The 24583-nt window shown below is 46.9% G+C and overlaps 2 protein-coding genes and 1 pseudogene across 2 annotated transcripts in view; 1 reads left to right on the top strand and 2 right to left on the bottom strand.

The window, feature by feature from the left end:
- Positions 1-2876: 2876 nt before the first annotated feature.
- Positions 2877-2976, bottom strand: LOC130277860 (U2 spliceosomal RNA; annotated as a pseudogene).
- A 2689-nt stretch (positions 2977-5665) lies between these two features.
- Positions 5666-24583, top strand: part of ATG7 (autophagy related 7) — a 248500-nt gene continuing 229582 nt past the window's right edge. The window contains exons 1-4 of the mRNA XM_056524273.1: positions 5666-5797; positions 15794-15990; positions 16367-16421; positions 24341-24458. Of these exons, the coding sequence (XP_056380248.1) occupies positions 15813-15990; positions 16367-16421; positions 24341-24458 (351 nt within the window). The 5' untranslated portion in view covers positions 5666-5797; positions 15794-15812. The remainder of the gene's footprint in view (positions 5798-15793; positions 15991-16366; positions 16422-24340; positions 24459-24583) is intronic.
- On the bottom strand, positions 5930-7177 carry LOC130277442 (proline-rich protein 2-like). The gene has a single exon (XM_056528114.1). The coding sequence runs from the start codon at positions 7175-7177 to the stop codon at positions 5930-5932; it is 1248 nt and encodes a 415-aa protein (XP_056384089.1).

Below are 24583 nucleotides of genomic sequence, written 5' to 3'. Positions count from 1 at the left end.
CCTGGTGCCATGGCTGCCCTCTGTTGTCAAACATTAAGTGGTGGGCAACAAACCGGACGCTATTTCTGCCTTCTAAAGCTATGTTCACAAGGCAGAAACCTGGGCACATCGAGCTGCTCGGAAATTCGCTGTCTTCATAGAGGGCAATGCATTTTCGAGCGGATTCCCCCAAAGGAATTGACATGACAATTATTTTGGCGGAGGCCAGAATAGGGATTTCCATGGCAGATATTTCTGCCGTGAAAATTCCTCCGTGTGCACATACTAAAGGTACACAGTTCATACATTTGAAAAATAGACATATGTCCATTGAGTTCAACCTGTATGCTGCAATAGAATCCCTTAGGGAGCACTCTCACCCAGGTACGCGGCCTGCCTTGTCCAACTGCGGAGAATCGGGCCTCAGGGATTTTTACAAGTCCCCCTGGAGGTCTCACAGGGGCTTCTCTGACCAGTTTACCCAGGAAGGGCTCGCTCCAGTCCGGGTACTGCCCTGCCTGGGGAGAGGATCAATCAATTTGGCCGAAAATTCATTTCCGGGTGAAAATTAAGCCCAAGCGAAGATTAACCACCTCCGCGAAAATTCCTCTGTGTGCACATAGTTACATAGTTAGTACGGTTGAAAAAAGACATATGTCCATCGAGTTCAACACACAAGCTGCTGCAGAACTAGCGATAGAACTATATATATAGAGCAATAATCATGAATTTCTGCATGATTACACTCATGCATGAAATTCTGACTTGTAAACATGGCATGAATAACATGCCCCACCAATGGCAGACTGTATGGGTATGTTCACACTAAGGAATTGATGAGAAATTGACAAGGAATCAGTTTGGTCAGGAAATTCAGCAAATCAGCCATCTTCTGCTTGGTGCGGAATTGGAATGGATTTTATAGAGGAAATCAGGAGGAGGATCAGCAAATATGGTGTAGGAGATTCAGCCAATTTGGGGTTTTATTCGCGTGAAAATTCTGCATCAATTCTACAGATATTCTGCCCAAACTCATTTTATCAGGAAAAATCAAGTCCCATTGACAGAAAGACGACTAAAGTCAATGGAACTTTATTTCAAGGCGGAATTGGAGCTGTATGCTGGCGTGCAATCATGTATGTAAATTCCTCATTGTGAGCATACCACTGGAAAAGCACTAGAATGTTTGTGCATGCCCACATCATGCACACTCACCATCACTAATCATACAGCACCATTTGTTTCATTCCAGTGCAGCTGCATCTATACGTTTCATTTTTTATTTATTTTTTAAAGCCGAGGAACGTGCTCTCGATTCACCCAAAGTGCAAGAAAAAGTGCAAACGTGTTACACTAAAAAAACGTGCACAAAGGATGCGGTCTATCACAAGCCCTTCTCCGATAGGAGAGAGGCCCCCCAACAAACCTTACCCTTCGCCTACGGACCAAAAGGTACCTGCGAGGTTCCAGGTTCGATGTCCCTTTTCGCCGAAGCTACTAGGGGACCACAAATGCTCCCGGCATCCCACTTGGCGTTAGCCAAGGTATCTGCCCACAGAGACGATAACGGTAGGTACCCTGCCAAAGCAGGAGTACCCAGGGTGTTTGCAGGGAGGTGCAGAACCTAATGGCCACACACACCTCCCCTAGACCGCCAGGAGGGACACCCAGAAGGGCTACCGCATCCTGACAAATCCTGTGAACACACAACACGCAAAAAGTGACAGTGAGACAAAAAGAAATAAATAAGTGAATGTGTGCAGATATACTGCCCGGACATCCGGCCGGATCTATAAAAAAATTCTCTGATCCTAGCCAGAAGGCTGGGAATCAAGAGGTGAGTGCCACAAAGGTGAAGAGATTATGGTGCCCATGCTTCAACTCAGTGAGTCCATCCTCCCAGTGAGTTTCGGCACCTCGGGGTCACCACTCCCCGAGGCACAAAAGTACCTCGGCTCTAGACCCTCTCAGCCTCATGGCGAGACCCGGAGGGAACAGGTCACACCGGGGCAGCTGTCGAGCTGATTCCTCAGAACCAGCCCCGGAAAGCCCTGGTACACCTGCACCCTCCATGCAGCACCCATCCCCACCAGCATGAAAACTGATAAGAACAGATTTTTTTTTTTTTTTTTTTTTTTTTTAAAGCCGAGGAACGTGCTCTCGATCCACCCAAAGTGCAAGAAAAAGTGAAAACGTGTTACACAAAAAAAAATCGCACAAAGGATGCGGTCTATCGCAAGCCCTTCTCCGATAGGAGAGAGGCCCCCAACAAACCTTACCCTTCGCCTCCGGACCAAAAGGTACCTGCGAGGTTCCAGGTTCGATGTCCCTTTTCGCCGAAGCTACTAGGAGACCACAAATGCTCCCGGAATCCCCCTTGGCGTTAGCCAAGGTATCTGCCCGCAGAGCCGATAACGGTAGGTACCCTGCCAAAGCAGGAGTACCCGGGGTGTTTGCAGGGAGGTGCGGAACCTAATGGCCACACACACCTCCCCTAGACCGCCAGGAGGGACACCCAGAAGGGCTACCGCATCCTGACAAATCCTGTGAACACACAACACGCAAAAAGTGACACAGTGAGACAAAAAGAAATAAATAAGTGAATGTGTGCAGATATACTGCCCGGATCTATAAAAATTTCTCTGATCCTAGCCAGAAGGCCGGGAATCAAGAGGTGAGTGCCACAAGGTGAAGAGATTATGGTGCCCATGCTTCAACTCAGTGAGCCCATCCTCCCAGTGAGTTTTGGCACCTCGGGGTCACCACTCCCCGAGGCACAAAAGTACCTCGGCTCTAGACCCTCTCAGCCTCATGGCGAGACCCGGAGGGAACAGGTCACATCGGGGCAGCCGTCGAGCTGATTCCTCAGAACCAGCCCCGGTACACCTGCATCCTCCATGCAGCACCCAGCCCCATACCGGCATAGTGTACCACCAGCATGAAAAATGATAAGAACAGATACTACACTTGATCTTAGCCAAAAGGCCGAGAAGCGATTCATTGCTGTAACTTGGTCATATGCTCACCAGCCTGATGCACAGAAACATTACATGGCTTGATGTGTCATAGGAAGTCAAGTCCTGTTTCAGCAATCTTCCTGTGATACTGGGTGATACCGATCTAAATGATACTTATGGCGTCCCCAACCGTCATGCCTTAATTCCTCTTTTTCACTATATGCAAATTAGGTCCCCCAGGGCATGGGCGGAGCTATAACCCAAGCCCTGGGCACTCTGACGTCATCTTCGCCGGGAGATGATGTCAGCCTAATGCTGCTTCCGTGTGTACCCAGGAAGTGTTGCATGCACCGTACAGTAACACGGCTGCGTGAGCAGGGAGGGGGATTATGAATACGGATGAGATGGGCGCCTGCCTGACGAAGATGTCATCAGAGTGCCTGGAGCTCGTATCATAGCTCCGCCCATGCCCCAACTACCTAATTTGCATATACCGAAAAAGAGGAATTACGGCGGAACAGCGTGATGGTTCGAGACGCCGTAAGTATCCTTTTGATCAGTATTACCTGCACTACAAGCCTGTATGACGGGTTAGTGCGGATGATACTGATGGCATATTTCCTTTAAAATGACATCATCATCTACCAGATCCCTTACTAGAAGCTCACAAACTCCTCCCCTCCCCACCCAGATCTGTATACTGTTGCTACTCTCTATGGGATCAGGACACCTAGCATATATACAACTCCCCTGAGGCTGTGTCCATACACTGCATTTCTTGCTGCGTTTTTTTTTCTTTACGGAACTATTTTACCGCAGGGTAAAAATGTGTAATTTTTTTATGCGATTTTGGAAAACAGATAAAAATGCCGTAAAAATGTGTGAAAAATGCAGTAAAAATGAAATGTGTAAACACAGTTTCAATTAGGGATGTAAGAAAAAATCGATTCTCGCGATAATCGCGATTTTTCATTTGCCGATACAGAATCGATTCAAAATATTTTTGAATCGATTCTTTTAGGGATGTGGAATTTTTAATAAAACGCACTTTCTCTTACCTGCCAACGAGCCCGCGGAGCTCCGGTACAGGTGTTGGGTCCCCGGGCTGTATTCTTCTTACTTCCTGTTAGTCCGGCACGTCACATGGAGCTTCAGCCTATCACCAGCCGCAGCGATGTCCCGCCTCCGCTGGTGATAGGCTGAAGCTCCATGTGACGTGCCGGGCTAACAGGAAGTAAGAAGAATACAGCCCGGGGACCGAACACCTGTACCGGAGTGTACCGGAGCTCCGCGGGCTCGTTGGCAGGTAAGAGAAAGTGCGTTTTATTTTATTTTGCAGCCCGGATGGGATAACATGAGAAAAGTGAGCACCGGAGTACTAGATCGCCGCTGTCAAAGCTGACAGCGGCGTCTATTGGGATCTATGAATGCTCCCAGGTGGGCGATATATCGCGATGTATCGTCACCTAGACGGTATCGCGATATATCGCGATATATCGAATCGCCACACTGGTATCGCGATTCGAATCGAATCGCCAAATTCTTGGCGATTCACACCCCTAGTTTCAATACTTCATAAAACACCTCAGTTGTGATTTTAGGTCAAATCACTTTAATTTTATCGCAAGTTGAATAAGAAAACACCTGAAAACTGCACCTAATGTGAACCGAACGTAACCGGCTTTATCTCATTTCGGACAATTTGTTTTCACTTTTTGAGTATTTTGGCACTTTACGGTTAACCTCAGCATCTTCTGTCTACTAATACTGCACTAATTGTTCTTTTTTTTTTTTTTAATACATTATTTGTTATGGTTACATCACATATTCATGATACATCAGTGGTCTCACAATGGTGGACCTCCAGCTGTTGAAAAACTACAACTCCCAGCATGCTCGGACAGCCGTTGGCTGTCCGGGCATGCTGGGAGTTGTAGTTTTGCAACATTCTGTTGCCCACCACTGCTATACACGAATATATATATATATATATATATATATATATATATATATCGTATATATATATATATATATATATATAGTAGTTAGGAATAGCCGTATTAGTCCAGTGATGCAAAAAGCAAAATCATATATAGTTGCAGTATCTTGTAATACCTTTTTTTATTGGACTAGGGACTTTATTTGATAAAGGGAGGAATCCCGAAAGCTTTTCTCTACAAAATCTTGTTAGTCCAATAAAAAAGGTATTACAAGATACTGCAACTACCGATGATTTTGCTTTATATACATATATATTTATATATATATATATATATATATATATATATATGTATATAAATATATACTGTTTATAATAAAGCCAGTAATCGTCCAAACTATGGATCTCCAATGGTCGCAAAACTACAATTCCCAGCATGCCCTGACAGACTATGGCTTGTCAGGACATGCTGAGAGTTGTAGTGCCCTGGAGACATACATTGGGGATGAATACTTTAATGGGTCAGCATAATTTTCTTTTACTATCAAATACAGAAGAATTTCCCAACCAGGATGCCTCCAGCTGTTGCATAACTACAACTCCCAGCATGCCTGGAGGCACACTGTTTGAAAAACACTGTTCTACTCTACAGCAATGATAATACCCAGCCGTAGGGGGAGCACTTCCGTGGCAGGGTCACAAATGGTTCCCTTTGTGACCCACGTGTTACTAGTGAACGCCGGGAAATATACACAGGAGTATAGAAATGCATTTCACACAGGTTTGTCCCCTTCCTGGTTCCGTCGTCAGCTGACATCCGCAGGTCATGTGACAGCAGGAAACCAGGAAGTTGCCCAATGTCCAGACTGTAGAGGAGCAGCTGTCATCTGCTATGAGAGAGATCCTGTGACTGTATATGCGGGTAATGAGCGGCTGCGGCCCCCGGCGCCCCCTCTGTCTGCCCCCACTGCTGGTGGTCTGTAGGGGGCGCTCCTGCTCTCTGCTTTAAGCATCTTGTGACTCTAGCTGTGCTTCTTTATATGTTGTCAATATTCTATGTAAGTCTGTATTGTTTTACTATAGCACAGTGAGCTATGAGGCTGAGTGTTCTGGGGGCTCCTGAGGCTGGCACAGTGTTCTGGGGGCTCCTCAGGCTGGCGCAGTGTTCTGGGGGCTCCTGAGGCTGGCGCAGTGTTCTGGGGGCTCCAGAGGCTGGTGCAGTGATCTGGGGGCTCCTGAGGCTGGCGCAGTGTTCTGGGGGCTCCTGAGGCAGGCGCAGTGTTCTGGGGGCTCCTGAGGCTGGCGCAGTGTTCTGGGGGCTCCAGAGGCTGGCGCAGTGTTCTGGGGGCTCCAGAGGCTGGCGCAGTGTTCTGTGGGCTCCAGAGGCTGGCGCAGTGTTCTGGGGGCTCCAGAGGCTGGCGCAGTGTTCTGGGGGCTCCTCAGGCTGGTGCAGTGATCTGGGGGCTCCTGAGGCTGGCGCAGTGTTCTGGGGGCTCCAGAGGCTGGCGCAGTGTTCTGGGGGCTCCTGAGGCTGGCGCAGTGTTCTGGGGGCTCCTGAGGCTGGCGCAGTGTTCTGGGGGCTCCAGAGGCTGGCGCAGTGTTCTGGGGGCTCCTGAGGCTGGCGCAGTGTTCTGGGGGCTCCAGAGGCTGGCGCAGTGTTCTGGGGGCTCCTGAGGCTGGCGCAGTGATCTGGGGGCTCCAGAGGCTGGCGCAGTGTTCTGGGGGCTCCAGAGGCTGGCGCAGCGTTCTGGGGGCTCCAGAGGCTGGCGCAGCGTTCTGGGGGCTCCAGAGGCTGGCGCAGCGTTCTGGGGGCTCCAGAGGCTGGCGCAGCGTTCTGGGGGCTCCAGAGGCTGGCGCAGCGTTCTGGGGGCTCCAGAGGCTGGCGCAGCGTTCTGGGGGCTCCAGAGGCTGGCGCAGCGTTCTGGGGGCTCCAGAGGCTGGCGCAGCGTTCTGGGGGGGCTCCAGAGGCTGGCGCAGCGTTCTGGGGGGGCTCCAGAGGCTGGCGCAGCGTTCTGGGGGGGCTCCAGAGGCTGGCGCAGCGTTCTGGGGGGGCTCCAGAGGCTGGCGCAGCGTTCTGGGGGGGCTCCAGAGGCTGGCGCAGCGTTCTGGGGGGGCTCCAGAGGCTGGCGCAGCGTTCTGGGGGGGCTCCAGAGGCTGGCGCAGTGTTCTGGGGGGGCTCCTGAGGCTGGCGCAGTGTTCTGGGGGGGGGGGGGGGGGCTCCAGAGGCTGGCACAATGACTTGCAGGGCATAAGTGGTTTCCTTCCTTATACATATATATTGGAACCCCTCATGAAGTAACATGGAATCTTTCCTGCAGCCTGCTCAGCGGGCACACACAGTATTTGTTGTTCTTCATGGTACAGAGGTTGTATCTGTGTCTTGTTTCTGAATCTTGGAGACTTAACCTGCAGATATAGCAGGGCTGAGTTTGTTATTTTGCCTATTTCAGTGTCATATCAAAATGTGCATGGAAAACTTGGGAGGGGTCAAAGCACTAAGCCAGCACAGTGCCCTTCATTCTCTGGGTCGGCAGGGGTCCTAGATCATACGGTATCCTAATGATGTCATAACTGACAGAATGGTAATGCTCCTGTAACATGTACTTTAGTGTAGATTCATTGATGGATGATTTGTTGCAGAAATGTGTGACTGCCAATTGTTGTTTTTCTCTACAACATGAGATGAACGGGGCAGTCACAAAATTTCTTCTACAAATCAGCTTAGTGTGAATTTCCTTGTGCCATATTTTTCACCATGGACAAATCTTCCACATGTTCCATAGTTTCTATTTGCTGATTTACAATGTAAAGTGAGAAGTCTGCAGCAAACCCTCATTCTAAATTTGCTGTATGACGTGATAATTTTGTGGCAGATTTCTTAATATTGTAACATTGCAACACATGTAAATCCAGATTGTGAAAACTTGCATAATGTGAATTTGAAATAGTGTTGCAACACACAGAGGGGGGTTATATCCCATTGGCACACATGCTATTGCTTAGAGAAGCACTCCAGGGTTGTGTCCCCCCCCCCCCCCATATTATACAAACTGTCCATCTCTATTCCAATCCTTGTTTTTATTATTTATTACTGTAACTGGGTCATGTGATTACCAGCCTGACCCACAGAAAATCATGGTGTTTAATGTGTCAGCTGACTTCCTGTGAACTACAGGATGACATCATCACCTATCAGATCTCTTCACAGACCCCTTTTTCTACTTCCACAGTTTTAAAGGGGTATTCCAGGAAAAAAAAATTTTTTTATATATATCAACTGGCTCCAGAAAGTTAAACAGATTTGTAAATTACTTCTATTTAAAAAATCTTAATCCTTCCAATAATTATCAGCTGCTGAAGTTGAGTTGTTCTTTTCTGTCTGGCCATAGTGCTCTCTGCTGACATCTCTGCTTGTCTCGGGAACTGCACAGAGTAGAGTAGGTTTGCTATGGGGATTTGCTTCTACTCTGGACAGTTCCCGAGACACGTGTCATCAGAGAGCACTTAGGGGGACATTTATCAAAGCATTAGGAGATTTTTTTGCTTAAAATTGTCGCAAAAAATCTGCCCGGGCCGGCTCCTGTGTGTGGCTGCAGGCGGGGGCGTGCCAGAGCATGTACAAACTGATAACTGTATACTTAAAAACCAGGGTGCCTCCAGCTCTTGTGAAACTACAACTCCCAGCATACCCGGACTGGCAAAGGCTGTTTCACAACAGCTGGAGGCACCCTGGTTTTTAGTATACATGAATTTGTTTTTACATGCTCTGGCCGGCCCCCGCCTGCAGTCGCACACAGGAGCCGACCCGGGCAAATAATCATAACTGTTCCTATGCCAGACATCCCTGTGTCCCAAAAAATCTTTTCGGGACATAAGGATGTCCGCGGGTCACTAACCATTTCCCGCCGCCGCGCATCCTCCTCCGGTCCTCCTGCGGTCTTCCTCCGGTCCTTCTGCGCTTCTCCACCTCTCTATGGTTGTACGCACGTGATGTCAGTGACGTCCCATGCGTATAACTATAGAGGCGCAGGAGGACGAGTGCCAGCCGGGGCCTGGTGAGTGACCGGCGGCGCGTCATCTACAGTGTTCCGATCACTGCTCCTCCGGTCCCGGGACTGCTGCTATGGTCCATAGGCCATAGCAGTAGATTGTGACCCCGGGCCGGAGGAGCGGTGACCGGAACACTGTGGGGGGCAGTACTCAGACATACAGCCTCCAGACATACACTCTATATGGCTGGAAGTTGTATGTCTGTGGGAGGAGCTGCCTACTATTGTGGGGGAGGGAGCTGCCTACTATTGTGGGGGAGGGGAGCTGCCTACTATTGTGGGGGAACTGGCTACTATTTTGTGGGAGGGGAGCTGCCTACGATTGTGGGGGGAGCTGCCTACGATTGTGGGGGGAGCTGCCTACGATTGTGGGGGGGGGGAGCTGCCTACGATTGTGGGGGGGGGAGCTGCCTACTATTGTGGGGGGGGAGCTGCCTACTATTGTGGGGGGGGGAGCTGCCTACTATTGTGGGGGGGGGGGGGCTGCCTACTATTGTGGGGGGGGGAGCTGCCTACTATTGTGGGGGGGGGAGCTGCCTACTATTGTGGGGGGGGGGGAGCTGCCTACTATTGTGGGGGGGGGGCTGCCTACTATTGTGGGGGGGGGAGCTGCCTACTATTGTGGGGGGGAGCTGCCTACCATTGGGGGGGGGGGGGGCTGCCGACTATTGTGGGGGGGGGGGCTGCCAACTATTGTGGGAGCTGCCGACCTAATGTGTGGGAACTGCCGACCTAATGTGGGAGAGCTGCCTACTATTGTGGGGGAACATGCTGCCTACTTAATATGGGGGGGAACTGCAAGGTACTGTACATCGCGGTAGGAGGGGTAGTCTTATACGGCAAGTATATCCCAAACTCTATATTTTAACTGTAAAAGTTGGGGGTCGTCTTATACACCGGCATATACGGTACATAAGCAAACATTGATAAATGTCCCCCTTAGACAGTAAAGAACAACTCAACTTCAGCAGCTAAAAAGTACTGAAAGGATTAAGATTTTTTAATAGAAGAAATGTACAAATCTGTTTAACTTTCTGGAGCCAGTTGATATATGAAAAAAAGTATTTTCCTTGAATACCCCTTTAAGTGTATACTGCTGCTGCTGTCTTTAGGGGATCAGGCTCAGGGGCATACCTTAGGGCTTGTGGGACATGGAGCAAAAGTTTAGCTTGCTAACCCCCCCCCCCCCCCAGCGCCTCTAGATGCTGTGCCTCCATGCCCCTGAGGTCCTGTGCCACCATTCCCCTAATGTGTTGTGCTACCATGCCCCCTTACTAATCTGTGCCACTCTGACCTCTTACCCTAAGGCATTGTTTCCCAATCTTTGTCTCTCCACATGTTGCAAAACTACAAACTTCCATCAGGCCCCAGCAGCAGGACATGGTGGGAGTTGTAGTTTTGCACCATCTGGAGAGGCACAGATTGGGGAACACTAACTCTTTGTAATGTACAGCACCTTGCATGAAGCACAAGTACCTGTGCAGCTCATTTACTGCTTAGTACGGGAAAGGGATAATTATGCTATGAAAATAGCCTTAAATAAAAAAATAAAAAAAAACATAAAATAGGTTTTCATGAACTTTATTGATTTGGGTCATTTTGCTCATCAATCTCTGACCCTAAACCATTGATTGCCTATCCTGGGAATATCTAAAATAAACAGTCTTGTTTTATGTTTGGCCAGCGTATCAGACATTGGAAACTGTAGCCTTATTTGGTCTCCATTGCAGAATAGAGGCCCAGATTTATCAAGAATGTCTACGGTAGAGCTATTTTCCCATGTTTATTTGGGTGGTGGGTTTGACTAGCCTGCATCTTACTTATCAAGAAAGTGCAGCAGGATGATGAATTTTGCGCAGCTCTGCTGTGGTGGGAAAAGCTCTACCACATACACTTTTTCTAGACGCTTGTGAGGGAGGGAAGTAGACACTTTACCAGGTCCTGAATTTGGAAGGTTAGGTGTTTTTTACTTAAAGGAGTAGTCCAGTGGTGACCCAGTGGTGAAAAACTTATCCCCTATCCTAAGGATAGGGGATAAGTTGCAGATCGCTGGGGGGTCCGACCGCTGGGGCCACCTGCGATCTCCTGTACGGAGCCCCGACAGCCCGCGGGAAGGGGGCATGTCGACCTGGGCACGAAGCGGCGGCCGACACGCCCCCTCAATACAACTCTATGGCAGAGCCGAAGCGCTGCCTTTGGCAATCTCCGCCTCTGCCATAGAGATGTATTGAGGGGGCGTGTTGGCCGCCGCTTCGTGCGGAGGTCGACACCTGCTATCTGGCCGGAGAGCCGGGGCCCCGTACAGAGAGATCGCAGGGGGCCCCAGCGGTTGGACCCCCCGCGATCTCAAACTTATCCCCTATCCTTAGGATAGGGGATATGTTTTTTCACCACTGGACTACCCCTTCAATTTCACAGAGCTGCCAGGACATTTTTACTTTCATTTAGACACTACAGTGGTCCGTCAACATACAATGGTAATCCGTTCCAAATGGACCATCGTTTGTTCAAACCATCGTATGTTGAGGGATCCGTGCAATGTAAATTATAGGACAGTGGTGTACAACCTGCGGACCTCCAGATGTTGCAAAACTACAACACCCAGCATGCCCGGACAGCCGTTGGCTGTCCGGGCATGCTGGGTGTTGTAGTTTTGCAACATCTGGAGGTCCGCAGGTTGTACACCACTTTTAGAGAAAGTTGTACTCGCCTGTCCCCACCGCTCCGGACCGTCACCGCTGGCCAGGATGTCACCGTCCATCGCTGTCGCCGCGTCCCCGATGCTCTGGCAAGGCCTCTGCTTCCCTGGCAACCGCGCTCTGTCACCGCCATCACGTCACTACGCACGCTGCTCCTATTAGATGACGGGACGTTGTGCGCAGCGACGTGATGACGTCGATAGAGAGCGCCGACGATGCAGGGGATCCCAAAGAGGACGCGCCGGAGCCCCGAGGACAGGTAAGTGACCATCACCGGAACTCGGGGCACCATAAATGGCTATCCGGAGGCAGCTGAAGCAGTCAGCGCTGCCGGATAGTCGTTTATGCGATGGCTCCGACATAAAATAGCATCGTATGTTGATGCTGCCTTCAACATGCGATGGCTTCTGAGAGGCCATCGCATGTTGAAATAATCGTATGTCGGGGCCATCGCAGGTCGAGGGGTCACTGTACAATCAAATTTGACCACCCAGCAATGACCCGCACTCAGCTCCTGAGCACGTGTCCTAGAAGGGGAGTGGGACGCTGTCGTCCACAAGAGGTTTAAGGTTGACTTGTGGAAGGTGGAAATAATTCTCACGCCTACTGGTAGGGGGTGTAGCTTTGTGCCTAAAAAAAGTACCTTTGCGCACAAAATAGCGACTTTTGACAAAAGCCGCAAATGATAAATACGAGACCACTGCATGGTCAAAAAGAAAAAGTTCTACGGGTAGGCAAAAAGAGTGAAATTGTCTATAGCAAAAGACACATAAAAGTCACTAAATATGCTGAACGGTGGCAAAACATAGACAAAAAAAAAAAAATTGTGGGGGGGAGGTTTCTGTTACTGCGAACTGTCTCTCAACCAGAGATAAAGTGGAGCCAAGACCTGTTGGAAGAAAGGGAAGGAAAAGGGAATATGGGGACATTTCTAGGAAATGATATAGATGACTTTTGTCATTAGGATCGCAGCACAAGAGTATATTGTGCGGAGGTAACCTGACATGCCTTCTTGAAGCCTGAAAAACAGGATGAAGCTCAGAAATTCCGTTGCTGCAGAGTTTCATTGTTTTCAATGGGATTCTGCTTCAGGTGAAAATCAGATTCCGCTTTCTGCTGAATAAAATGAACATAATAATTTTTTCTTCAGGATCTGTTAGGAAATGCTTTTCCGTTCTTAGGTCTAAGAAGTAATATGATGAAGCTGCTTTTTCTTGTTACCTTAGAGCAGTGGTCTCCAAACTGCGGCCCTCCAGATGTTGCAAAACTACAGCTCCCAGCATGCCCGGACAGCCAACGGCTGTCCGGGCATGCTGGGAGTTGTAGTTTTGCAACATCTGGAGGGCCGCAGTTTGGAGACCACTGCCTGAGAGACACATTGGCAGCTATTTAATGTATTCAGTTCTTCTACAGTCTGATAAGTCATTGACTAATCTTTAGACCTGTAACAGATTTGCGTTTGGAGTTTTTTTTTTTTTTTTCTTCCTCTGAATTCAAACTATTTGATTATTACAAAATAACAGCAAAAAACAGTTAAAAACGTACAGGCAAAACACCTGATGTTACATATAGACCTGGGTGGTCCAGTAAGAGTAACACAAGTAAGCAAGGTTATGCAATCACATTTTGGGAAGAAATACAAGGAGTTAACATGAGGAGGCATGTAGATGCCAAAATAAGAGTCATCAGGGCCCAAAAAAGAGAGAGATAAAATGCACTATTAAACTGCAGAAACGTAAGGCCCAAATAGAGGGAAAAGTAAAATAAAGAGGAGAGAGAAGACCTTGGAGGACCGAGATATAAAAGCGCATGGGTAAAGCTTCAGAAGCTTGAGTCAGGTGGCCCGTAGTGGGCCACAAAAAAGGGCACATGAAAAACTGAAGTAACTAGCCAGACCTGGTCACAGACAGCTTTCATTAGGATTTCATACCACTGAGAGGAACAAAAGTCTTAAAAATTTTCTTTTATTTTGACATGTTGAGAGTTTTGATCACTTGGGGTCTGAGTGTTTAGACTCCGACGGATCTCTAGATTTTGCTAGAAGAAGTGTACGGTACCACACTTTACTCCCTGGCTGGCCACAAATTCCATTTGGCTGCAGCAGACAGGCTCTATAGACTTATAATGAATCTCATCTAGTGCTTCTGGATGGAGATTGTGTCCATCCAGGGAGTAAAGCATTGTACCATGCACTTTTCTCAGCGATATCTAGAGAGCACTTGTGGTCTAAACACTCAGACTCCCAGTGATAAAAATTACATTTTAAATGTTTTAAATGTTAATGGGGTTCTCCGGTGCTTAAACATCTTATCCCCCTATCCAAAGGATAGGGATAAGATGCCTGATCGCGGGAGTCCCGCCACTGGGGACCCCCGGGATCATGCACGCGGCACCCCGTTTGTAATCAGTCCCCGAAGCGTGTTCGCTCCGGGTCTGATTACGGGCGATTACAGGGCGGGCAGCGTGTGACGTCACGCCTGCGCTGGCGTGTGACGTCACGCCCCGCCCCGCAATGCAAGCCCGGCGCAGGCGTGACGTCACACGCCGCCCGCCCTGTAGTGCATGATCCCGGGGGTCCCCAGCTGCGGGACTCCCGCGATCAGGCATCTTATCCCTTATCCTTTGGATAGGGGATAAGATGTGTAAGCATCGGAGAACCCCTTTAAAGGGGTTCTCCACCATAAGGTGATTTTAGTACGTACCTGGCAGACAGTAATGGACATGCTTAGGAAAGATCTGCGCTTGTCTTGGGGCTAAATGGCTATTTCATGAGATTACCAGAACACTGTGGCTAGCTTTTTGTGAACTGGTATTTCCTGTTTGAGTTTTCTTCTTTTGCCTACAAATCCCACAATTCCATTTTCCTCCCTCCCACACATCAGCCACCACACCCATTGAAACATAAATGAGCAGCATCCGTTCAAAAGACCTGTGGTTTTCAATTAGGTTGCCTACAACTGTTGCATTAGGTGCAGATTGATCCCTCTCCCACCAAGCGATCGCTGCACCCATTGAAGCAGACAGGCTCCCTGTCATCAGCTGACTAGTGAGTCAGGTCTCGGCCGCATTGCAAGCTGGAAAAAATCTGAGACAACAGTCATTTTCTATGCTGGTAAAAATAAATATTGAGGTGAAAATCACAGAAGAATTGTGAGAAAACCATCACACACAGGTACAGACACTATATTATAGAGTATCCAAGAGAGATACAGCTCACTCCTGCTATGCGCACACCCGCGTCACGGACCCGCCGGCACCGCCCCGGCTTCCACAGTAGATCCAACACAAACGAATGTCCAGCACCAGGTATGCAAATAAAATCTTTGCGTTTATTGGAATTTCACAGGACAAACAATTACAAGTAGTCTTTCTGACGCGTTTTGCGCTTAAATGCGCTTAGTCATAGAACTACACTAACTTTACAGCCCCTGTGGCATACTCAAATAAAAAAAGTGACAGGGACACTTTAAAGCAGTGTTTCCCAACCTGTGCACCTCCAGCTGTTGCAAAACTCCAACTCCCTTTGTCTGGGAGTTGGAGTTTTGCCACAGCTGGAGGTGCATTGGTTAGGAAACACTGCTATTAATAAATACACTGCTATGAGGCCACTGTAGCTGCCAATATTTTTGGCTATTGTGGATTTACATATTGAAGAGTCACTGTCCTGGGGAATCGATGTCTACCAATTTTATGGGGCCATGGCCTTTGTGGCCCCGGCATGGAAGCCATTTTTTATGGAGACACTGGCCATGTATTTTAGGGAGCTTGGGAGTACTTGACATTGGGAAAGTTATAGTAGGGTGGTTATCTACTATACACTTTGTTTTATACATTATGGAATCTTAACCAAAAATCGTCCATAGCTGCATACTAGGAACGTTACACATATAGTGCCGGAAGGTTTCTTATGTAGCACGTGAATCTCCACTATGTCAAGTTTTTCCTGCGGGGCTGTGAATTGTGAATGGTAATTTCCTGTATATTATGGCTGATTTACATAGCCTGCCATTAGAAGAGGTGGAAGCTGTGATGACGGCTATTGTATATCTGGGGACAATGGAAGCATGGCTACAATGGAAAGATAATGAGTCATTAGAAGACACATTGGCCTGTAATGCACGTCCTTAGCTGATGAATGCTTACTTGTAATGATTCTCCTTTTTGTCACAGTTATTCTCCGAAGTCCATAATGGCATCTGAAAGTCAAGACGCGAGTGACAAGCTGGCATCCAACATCCCTAAACTACAGTTCGTCCCCTTCTCCAGTGCACTAGATGCAGGTTTTTGGCATCAACTCACTCAAAGGAAACTTAATGAGTACCGGCTTGACGAATCGGCCAAACCCATCAAGGGTTATTACTATAATGGTAAGAACCATAATTGATTCTTATTATCCAGGTGCCTCCTGCTGACAAGGTGCCGGGATTGGTAATCCATCATTTTCTGTACCATTGTTTCATTGACGAATTGTTTCTTTTTTTGATAAATGGTCGTACGGGAGAAAAATGTCTGCTAGAGAGCCTGTAATTTGTGAGATTGTATAGCTAATAGTCCTTTCCAACCAGTGTGCCTCCAGCTGTTGCAAAACTACAATTCCCAGCATGCCCGGACAGCCGAAGGCTGTCCGAGCATGCTGGGAGTTGTAGTTTTGCAGCAGCTGAAGGCACCCTGGTTGGGAAACACTGGCTTTTAAAATGCCTTTTATATGTCATTAAACTAATACAACTGGGAATCTTTTGTCAGGTGATCCTTCTGGGCTCCCGACACGACTCACTCTGGAATTCAGTGCCTTTGACATGTAAGTTCTTCAAACTCCGTCTTTTGTTTTTTTTTTGCTACACAAATGTATTGCATAGACATCCCAAAAATACTGTATGTGACCTGGGGAAATCTTGAAGCTACATTATATGTACCATACATTGATGTTTCATTGAGTAAATGCATGTATGCAAGTTTTTTATTTATTTTTTTCAAGCAAAAGTCTAACTTTGCTGAAAAATTTGCAGCTTTTTCTCTTTTTGTGCCCTTCTTTAAAAGTGGGCCCCCATAGATCAGCAGATTTACTATAGCTTAGGCTCCTTTCACACTATGAATTTCTCCGTTTACAAACTTCCGTCACATGTTCCGCCACTACAGCTGCAAAACCCGGCAGTTTAGCCCGTGACTAAATTGCATTGCAGCCTATGAGGTTTTGTAACTGCCCGTTTGCACCCGTATATGCCCGTAATTCATTACGGGCGTTATACAGTGACGGGACATCGTGGCAGAAAAATTACTGCATGTAGTATTTTGGACTTTGGAATTTTTTTGCGCGTACGCCATTGACCGTGCGGTTTAATTAACGATATATTTTTATAATTCGGACATTTCCGCACGCGGCGATACCATATATTTTTATTTACACAGTTTTTTTTTTTGTTTTTTTTATGGGAAAAAGGCGGTGATTCAAACTTTTAATAGGGGAGGGGTTAAATGATCTTTATTCACTTTTTTTCCACTTTTTTTTTTGCAGTGTTATAGCTCCCATAGGGACCTATAACACTGCACACACTGATCTTTTACATTGATCACTGGTTTCTCATAGGAAACCAGTGATCGATGATTCTGCCGCTCGACTGCTCATGCCTGGATCTCAGGCACTGAGCAGCCATTCGGCGATCAGACGGCGAGGAGGCAGGTAGGTCCTGTAAGCTGTTTGTGATGCCGTGATTTCACCGTGGCTATCCCGAACAGCCCACTGAGCTAACCGCCACTTTTTACTTTCACTTTTAGCCACGTGGCTCAGCTTTGAGTGCGCGGCTAAAGGGTTAATAGCGTGCGGCACCACGATCAGTGCTGCGCGCTATTAGCGGTGGGTCCCGGCTTCATTATGACGCCGGGCCCGCCGTGATATGATGCGGGGTCACTGTGGGACCCCGCGCTATATCACGGCAGCGGGACCAAGGACGTACTCATACGTCCTTGGTCCTAAAGAGGTTGAAAATGAAAGGAGTGATCTGATTGGTTGTTATGGGCAACTGCACCACTCTTTCTCTGCACAGATTTCAATACATTTTCCCCCCATATTACGGGATCATGAGGGTGAGAGCTGTTGGCTGAACAAATGTCGGCCGATGACTGACTGTTTGAGGTAACAATCACAAGGGATCCCATATGAGTCCCAAGGCAATAATGCTTCATTCTCCAATATCCTTTTGGGGTAAACTCTCAAGGACAAAAAAACCTTTTACTTAGGGGCTCATTAAAATACATTATAGCTTTTTATTGTGCTTAGGTTAAAAGAATTAACACGTGTTAAATTTAATTTAAAACTATCAGTGATCCCACAGTTTTCCGGATATGTTGAATATATTTTTCCAGAGGGATGATTCTCCCTATCTATACCCCTATGGTGTTTGCACAGAGAGAGGCTTTTATAGCAACTTTATGCCAATTGTTTGCTTGCTAAATGCTTATGATTTAGTCCGGTATTGTGAGAACTCTAAAAAAAAATACACATGCCTCCCCGACGTTTTGTCACCTCCCTGGCTTTGTCAAGGGTTGTGAGGCTAAATCACTGATAGTTTTAAATTTCAATGTGTGTTAATTCTTTTAACCTAAGCACAATAAAAGTTATGTTTTAATGAGCCCCTAAGTAAAAGGGTTTTTTGTCCTTGAAGGTTTACCCCAAAAGGATATTGGAGAATAAAGGGCTATTTGAGGTAAGTCCTCTTTCACACTACTGTTGTCACACTGTAGTGTGATGGCCGTTGAGGCTGCTGGGGAAAATAGCAGGAGAAAAAATTCAGCTTCTGCTGTCTTTTTCTTCCGCTACTCCCGCTGAAAAAAGGCGGCGCCCGTCGGACCCCATTGACTATAATAGAGTCCATTGGGACCCGCTGATGCCAATTGCGCCGGGGTCAAAATGACATCCGTCAAATAAAAAAATAAGAGAATTTGACAGCCGTTCTTGCTTGACAGGGTGCAAAGGCAGTGTGAAAGAAGCCCTAACATGTTATGGAACTTTTCTTACAACTCTATATATCAATCTGCTCAGCTGCTCCTGCCCTATTACATGATGTCTGCGGACTGGACTGCATTTTCAATGTGGAAGGATACCTTTAGTTATTGCATACTGAACAGTTCTCTGACTTTTTAGTGTATTTGTTGTTTCAGTTTCCTACCTGTAAGAGATTTGCTTTTTATTTGTGAAAGGAAACTTTTTGTCTTCCTCAAGAGATGCTAAATCCTTGTAGACCTAAGGGTTTCTTGTGGATTCCTGATATAATAGGCGTGCTGCACATTTTATAATCCACAGCATGGCATTTTTAAAAACTGGTGGAAAGCAGCAAGAAAAGTATTTTTTATTTTTTCTTTTAAAGGGGTACTCCGCCCCTAGACATCTTACCAAAGGATAGGGGATAAGATGTCAGATCGCCGGGGTCCCTCTGCTGGGGACCCCGGGGATCGCTGCTGCGGCACCCCGCTATCATTACTGCGCAGAGCAAGATCGCTCTGCACGTAATGACGGGCAATACAGGGGCCGGAGCATCGTTATGTCACGGCTCCGCCCCTCGTGACGTCACGGCCCGCCCCGTCAATATAAGTCTATGGGAGGGGGCGTGGCGGTTGTCACGCCCCCTGCCATAGACTTGCATTAAGGGGACGGGCCGTGATGTCATGAGGGGCGGAGCCATGACGTCACGCTGCTCGGGCTCTGTATCGCCCGTCATTACGCACAGAGCGAACTCGCTCTGTGCAGTAATGATGGCGGGGTGCCGCAGCGGCGATCCCTGGGGTCCCCAGCAGCGGGACCACGGCGATCTAACATCTTATCCCCTATCCTTTGGATAGGGGATAAGATGCCAGGGGCGGAGTACCCCTTTAAATACAGTATTTCTTCTGTTGTTAATGTCATGATGCAATCATTTCCTTGACAATTTTTTTAAATTCATGTAACCAAAGACGATGCACTGCTAACTTTCTTTAACAAATTGCTTTATATTTTGTGCTATTACAAACAACATATGACTCCCTTTTATTGTGTTTTAAAAAAAAAAATTTTTTTTTTTTTTTACATATTAAGTCTTTTTCCACATCAGGTGTTGTGACGGCAAGGCCAACTCACTGTGCTAGAATATTTCTCCATTCCCTTGTGGAAGCGTTCGTACCTTACCACCATAGTGGAGATATAGTTCACATCAAGAGAGATGTTAAAGGGGTACTCTACTGCAAAACCTTTTCTTTTAAATGAACTGGTGCCAGAAAATTAAACAGATTTGTAAATTACTTTAATTTTAAAATCTTTATCCTTCCAGTACTTATCAGCTGCTGTATACTACAGAGGAAGTTTTTTTTTAATTTCCTTTTTTCTGACCACGGTGCTCTCTGCTGACACCTCTGTCCATTTTAGGAACTGTCAAGAGTAGGAGAAGATCCCCATAGCAAACCTCTCCTGCTCTAGACAGTTTCTAAAATGGACAGAGGTGTCAGCAGAGAGCACTGTGGTCAGACAGAAATGAATTTAAAAAAGAAAAGAACTTCCTGTGGAGCATACAGAAGCTGATAAGTACTGGAAGGATTAAGATTTTTTAATAGAAGTTATTTACAAATCTGTTTAACTTTCTGGCACCAGGTGATTTGAAGAAAGTTTTTTTTTTTTAAATCCCCTACTTGTGCAATGACATTTTAGTGGAATCTCCTACTTCTTCAGACATCATGTCTCAGGATCTTCCTTCAAAATATCATTGCACAAGTGGGGGTTTAACCCCTTCCCGACCTATACCTGTACGTCATGAGTGGCAAGGTGTTCCCGACCCATGACATACAGGTACGTCAGGAACATTTTTGCCGCTACTCGCGGCATTCCGCAGCGCCCGGTAAGATGGTGGCTATCACTGATAGCCAGACATCTTACCATGTGACCATGGGGGGTTTCATCTCCCCCAGCAAATCTGACTAGCTAATAGCAGCGTTTCGCTATGAGAATACTTAGCAGCGCGGTGTGTGAGTCCCGATCATGGGGATCGGGACACACACCGCTCTGCTAAGTGTCCCTTACCCGTCCCCTGGCGTCACTTACCCGGCCATGCGGTGTCCCTACTAGTGGTTCCGGCGTCCTCCAGGCGGTCCCGGCGGTGGTGCGTTCCGGCGGTGAGTTTCCAGCTGCAGGGCGGCATCTTCATTGGTAGCAGTGAGATCGCCGTAAAGCAATCTCACCGCTGCCTCTGGGAGTTTCAAAACTGCAACTCCCAGCATGCCCAGACAACCTTTGGCTTTCTGTGCATGCTGGGAGTTGTAGTTTTGCAACATCTGGAGGTCCACAGTTTGGAGACCACTGTATAATGGTCTCCAATCTGTGCTCTTCCAGATGTTGCAAAACTACAAATCTCAGCATGCTCAGTCTGTCCAGGCATGCTGGGAGTTGTAGTTCTGTAACATCTGGAAGAGCACAGATTGGAGACATTATACAGTGGTCTCCAAACTGTGGCCCTCCAGATGTTGCAAAACTACAACTCCCAGCATACCAGACTGCTCAAGCATGCTGGAAGTTGTAGTTCGGCAACATCTGATCCTTCAGATATTGCCAAACTACAACTTCCAGCATGCCTGGGCAGTCTGGGCATGCTGGGAGTTGTAGTTTTGCAACAACTGGAGGCACACTAGTTGGGAAACATTGTCCATTTCAGGGATGTGGAAATCCTATTGCCCGACGCCCGGGACAAGTACGGTAGTTTTGGGCGCCGGGCAGGTGAATTTTTTATAGATTTAGTCCTGTATCGGGCAAGCAGGGACAGACAGACTTCTCCCTTATTTTTCTTTAATGCCGGTGTGAGGTGCAGGAGCCGATGCAAGTCTGCACCTCACACCGGTGCTCAGGGTGTATGGAGGGGGCAGTGGCGGCCCCCAGCTGATTTCAGTAGCCGGGGGCCGCTGCTCAGAGCCCCCCAGCTGGTGTGAGGTCACACGTCTGCAGGAGATGTTTAAGCCACGCCCCCTACTCCCCCCGGATGGAGAGCGCAGCTGTGCATAATACAAGAAGACAGGGGGACAATGAGAACGTCCACAGCTCCTCCCTCCCCCACACACAGCTCCTCCCTCCCCAACACACAGCCTCTCCCTTCCCCCTGCTCTGTTTACACAGGACCTCATTTATCACAGGGAGGTTTCAAGTATTCACGGGGGAAAATACAGACGGGGAGAGGACGTGTGTGAGGAGACTGCACTGCACGGGCTGGGGATTTCAATTTAATAAGGGGTGCAGTGAGCATTTACACCCCACTGGTGTATGACAGATTTTTGGAACAGTGGTCTGTGAAAATGAAAAATACAATTTTTCATTTGCACAGTCCACTGTTTCAAATATCTGTCAAACGCCAGTGGGGTGTAAATGCTCACTGCGCCCCTTATTAAATTTCACGAGGGGTGTCGTTTCCAAAATGGGGTCACATGTGGGGGGGTCCACTGTTCTGGCACGATAGGGGCTTCCTAAATGGGACATGCCCCCCAAAAACCCTTTCAGAAAAACTCACTCTCCAAAATCCCATTGTCGCTCCTTCCGTTCTGAGCCCTCTACTGCGCCCGCCGAACACTTTACATACACATATGAGGTATTTCCTTACTCGAGAGAAATTGGGTTACAAATTTTAGGGTGATTTCTCTCCTTTTACCCCTTGTAAAAATTCTAAAATTGGGTCTACAAGAACATGCGAGTGTAAAAAATGAAGATTTAGAATTTTCTCCTTCACTTTGCTGCTATTCCTGTGAAACACCTAAAGGGTTAAAACACTTACTGAATGTCATTTTGAATACTTTGGGGGGGGTGTGCAGTTTTTATAATGGGGTCACCTATGGGGTATTTCTAATATGAAGACCCTTCAAATCCACTTCAAACCTGGTCCCTGAAAAAGTACGATTTAGAAAATCGTGAGAAAAATTGGAAAATTGCTGCTGAACTTTGAAGCCCTCTGATGTTTTCCAAAAGTAAAAACTTGTCAATTTTTTGATGCAAACATTAAATAGACATATTGTATTTGTAAATCAATATGTAATTTATTTGGTATGTCTATTTTCCTTACAAGCAGAGAGTTTCAAAGTTAGAAAAATGCAAAATTTTCAAAGTTTTCATGAAATTTTTAGATTTTTTTTTTACCAAGAAAGGATGCAATTTTACCAATAACATAAAGTAGAATATGTCACGAAAAAACTATCTTGGAATCAGAATGATAAGTAAAAGTATCCCAAAGTTATTAATGTTTAAAGTAACAGTGGTCAAATGTTCAAAAAATGCCCAGGTCCTGAAGGTGAAAATGGGCTGGGTCATGAAGGGGTTATCCAGGAAAAAACTTATATATATATATAACTATATATATATAACATATATATATATATATTCCAGAAAGTTAAACAGATTTGTAAATTTCTTCTATTAAAAAATCTTCATCCTTTCAGTACTTATGAGCTGCTGAAGTTGAGTTGTTCTTTTCTGTCTAAGTGCTCTCTGATGACACGTGTATCGGGAACTGCCCAGTTTAGAAGCAAATCCCCATAGCAAACCTCTTCTACTCTGTGCAGTTCCCGAGACAAGCAGAGATGTCAGCAGAGAGCACTGTTGCCAGACAGAAAACAACAACTCAACTTCAGCAGCTGATAATTATTGAAAGGATTAAGATTTTTTAATAGAAATAATTTACAAATCTGTTTAACTTTCTGGAGCCAAAAAAAAAAAGTTTTTTCCTGGTATACCCCTTTAACATCTCCTCTCTAGATGTGAATTAGGTCTCCATTATGATGGTAAGGCATGAACACTTCCACAAGGGACTCGAGAATCATTCTAGCACAGTTAGCGGACCTTGCAGTCATGACACCTGACATGTGGAAAAGGAGTGATATGTCATAAAAAACATAATAATGGGTTTGTATGTAAATGCGCTAGATAATATAAAGCAGTTTGTTAAAGAAAGCCTTGGGGCATAGTCTTTGTGTACATGAACTGAAAAGTACGGAGGGGAACTCCTACGTCAGAGTATTGGGAGATTGTCTTCATTAAAGGAGTAGTCCAGTGGTGACCCAGTGGTGAACAACTTATCCCCTATCCTTAGGATAGGGGATAAGTTGCAGATCGCGGGGGGTCTGACCGCTGGGGCCCCCTGCAATCTCCTGTACGGAGCCACGACAACCCGCGGGAAGGGGTCGTGTCGACCTCCGCACGAAGCGGCGGCCGACACGCCCCCTCAATACATCTCTATGGCAACTCTATAACTGGCCGGAGAGCCTGGCCCCCGTACAGAGAGATCGCAGGGGGCCCCAGTGGTCGGACCCCCCGCGATCTCAAACTTATCCCCTATCCTTAGGATAGGGGATACGTTTTTCACCACTGGACTACCCCTTTAAACATTGTGATAAAAAAAATAAAAAAATTTTTAGGGCCTATTCACAAATACAGTATCCTGCGCAGATTTGAAGCTGTGCTTGGTCATTTAGTTTACATTGAATTCTGCTGCAGAAAATCCTGCGCATCAAATCTGCACACAATACCGTACGTGTGAATACACCACTATCTTCCAACCGGGGTGTCTCCAGTTGTTGCAAAACTACAACTCCCAGCATGCCCGGACAGCCTTTGGCTGTCCGGGCATGCTGGGAGTTGTAGTTTTGCAACAGCTGGAGACACCCTGGTTGGAAAACACTGGAGTACACCATGAATGTGATTATAACAGGACTTTCTTGTATTGTCAGGAATGCCCCCACCCCAACGCGCAGTTGTCCGGCTCTTGGCTCTTTATACAACACAAACACTTTAGATTCTTTCAAGAAATTTGACAAGAAAGCGTTACTGGATGAGGCAGCTAATGAGGTAAGACACATTTCTGTGCCGTTCAGTAATCTTTTATAGATGTACAATGAACAGCCATAACATTAAAACCACTGACTGTTTCAATAAGATATCAAAAAATGTATTATGTCAAATGTCCGAGGGGG

This window comes from Hyla sarda, chromosome 6 (assembly GCF_029499605.1).
Source record: "Hyla sarda isolate aHylSar1 chromosome 6, aHylSar1.hap1, whole genome shotgun sequence".
Taxonomy (NCBI): Eukaryota; Metazoa; Chordata; class Amphibia; order Anura; family Hylidae; genus Hyla; species Hyla sarda.
Note: the sequence above shows the minus strand (reverse complement) of the source record. Positions and strands in the feature narration are given on the sequence as shown.

Coding starts and splice junctions, on each gene's coding strand:
- LOC130277442 (XM_056528114.1), bottom strand. CDS start 7,177: ATGTTACTTCATGAGGGGTTCCAATATATATGTATAAGGAAGGAAACC.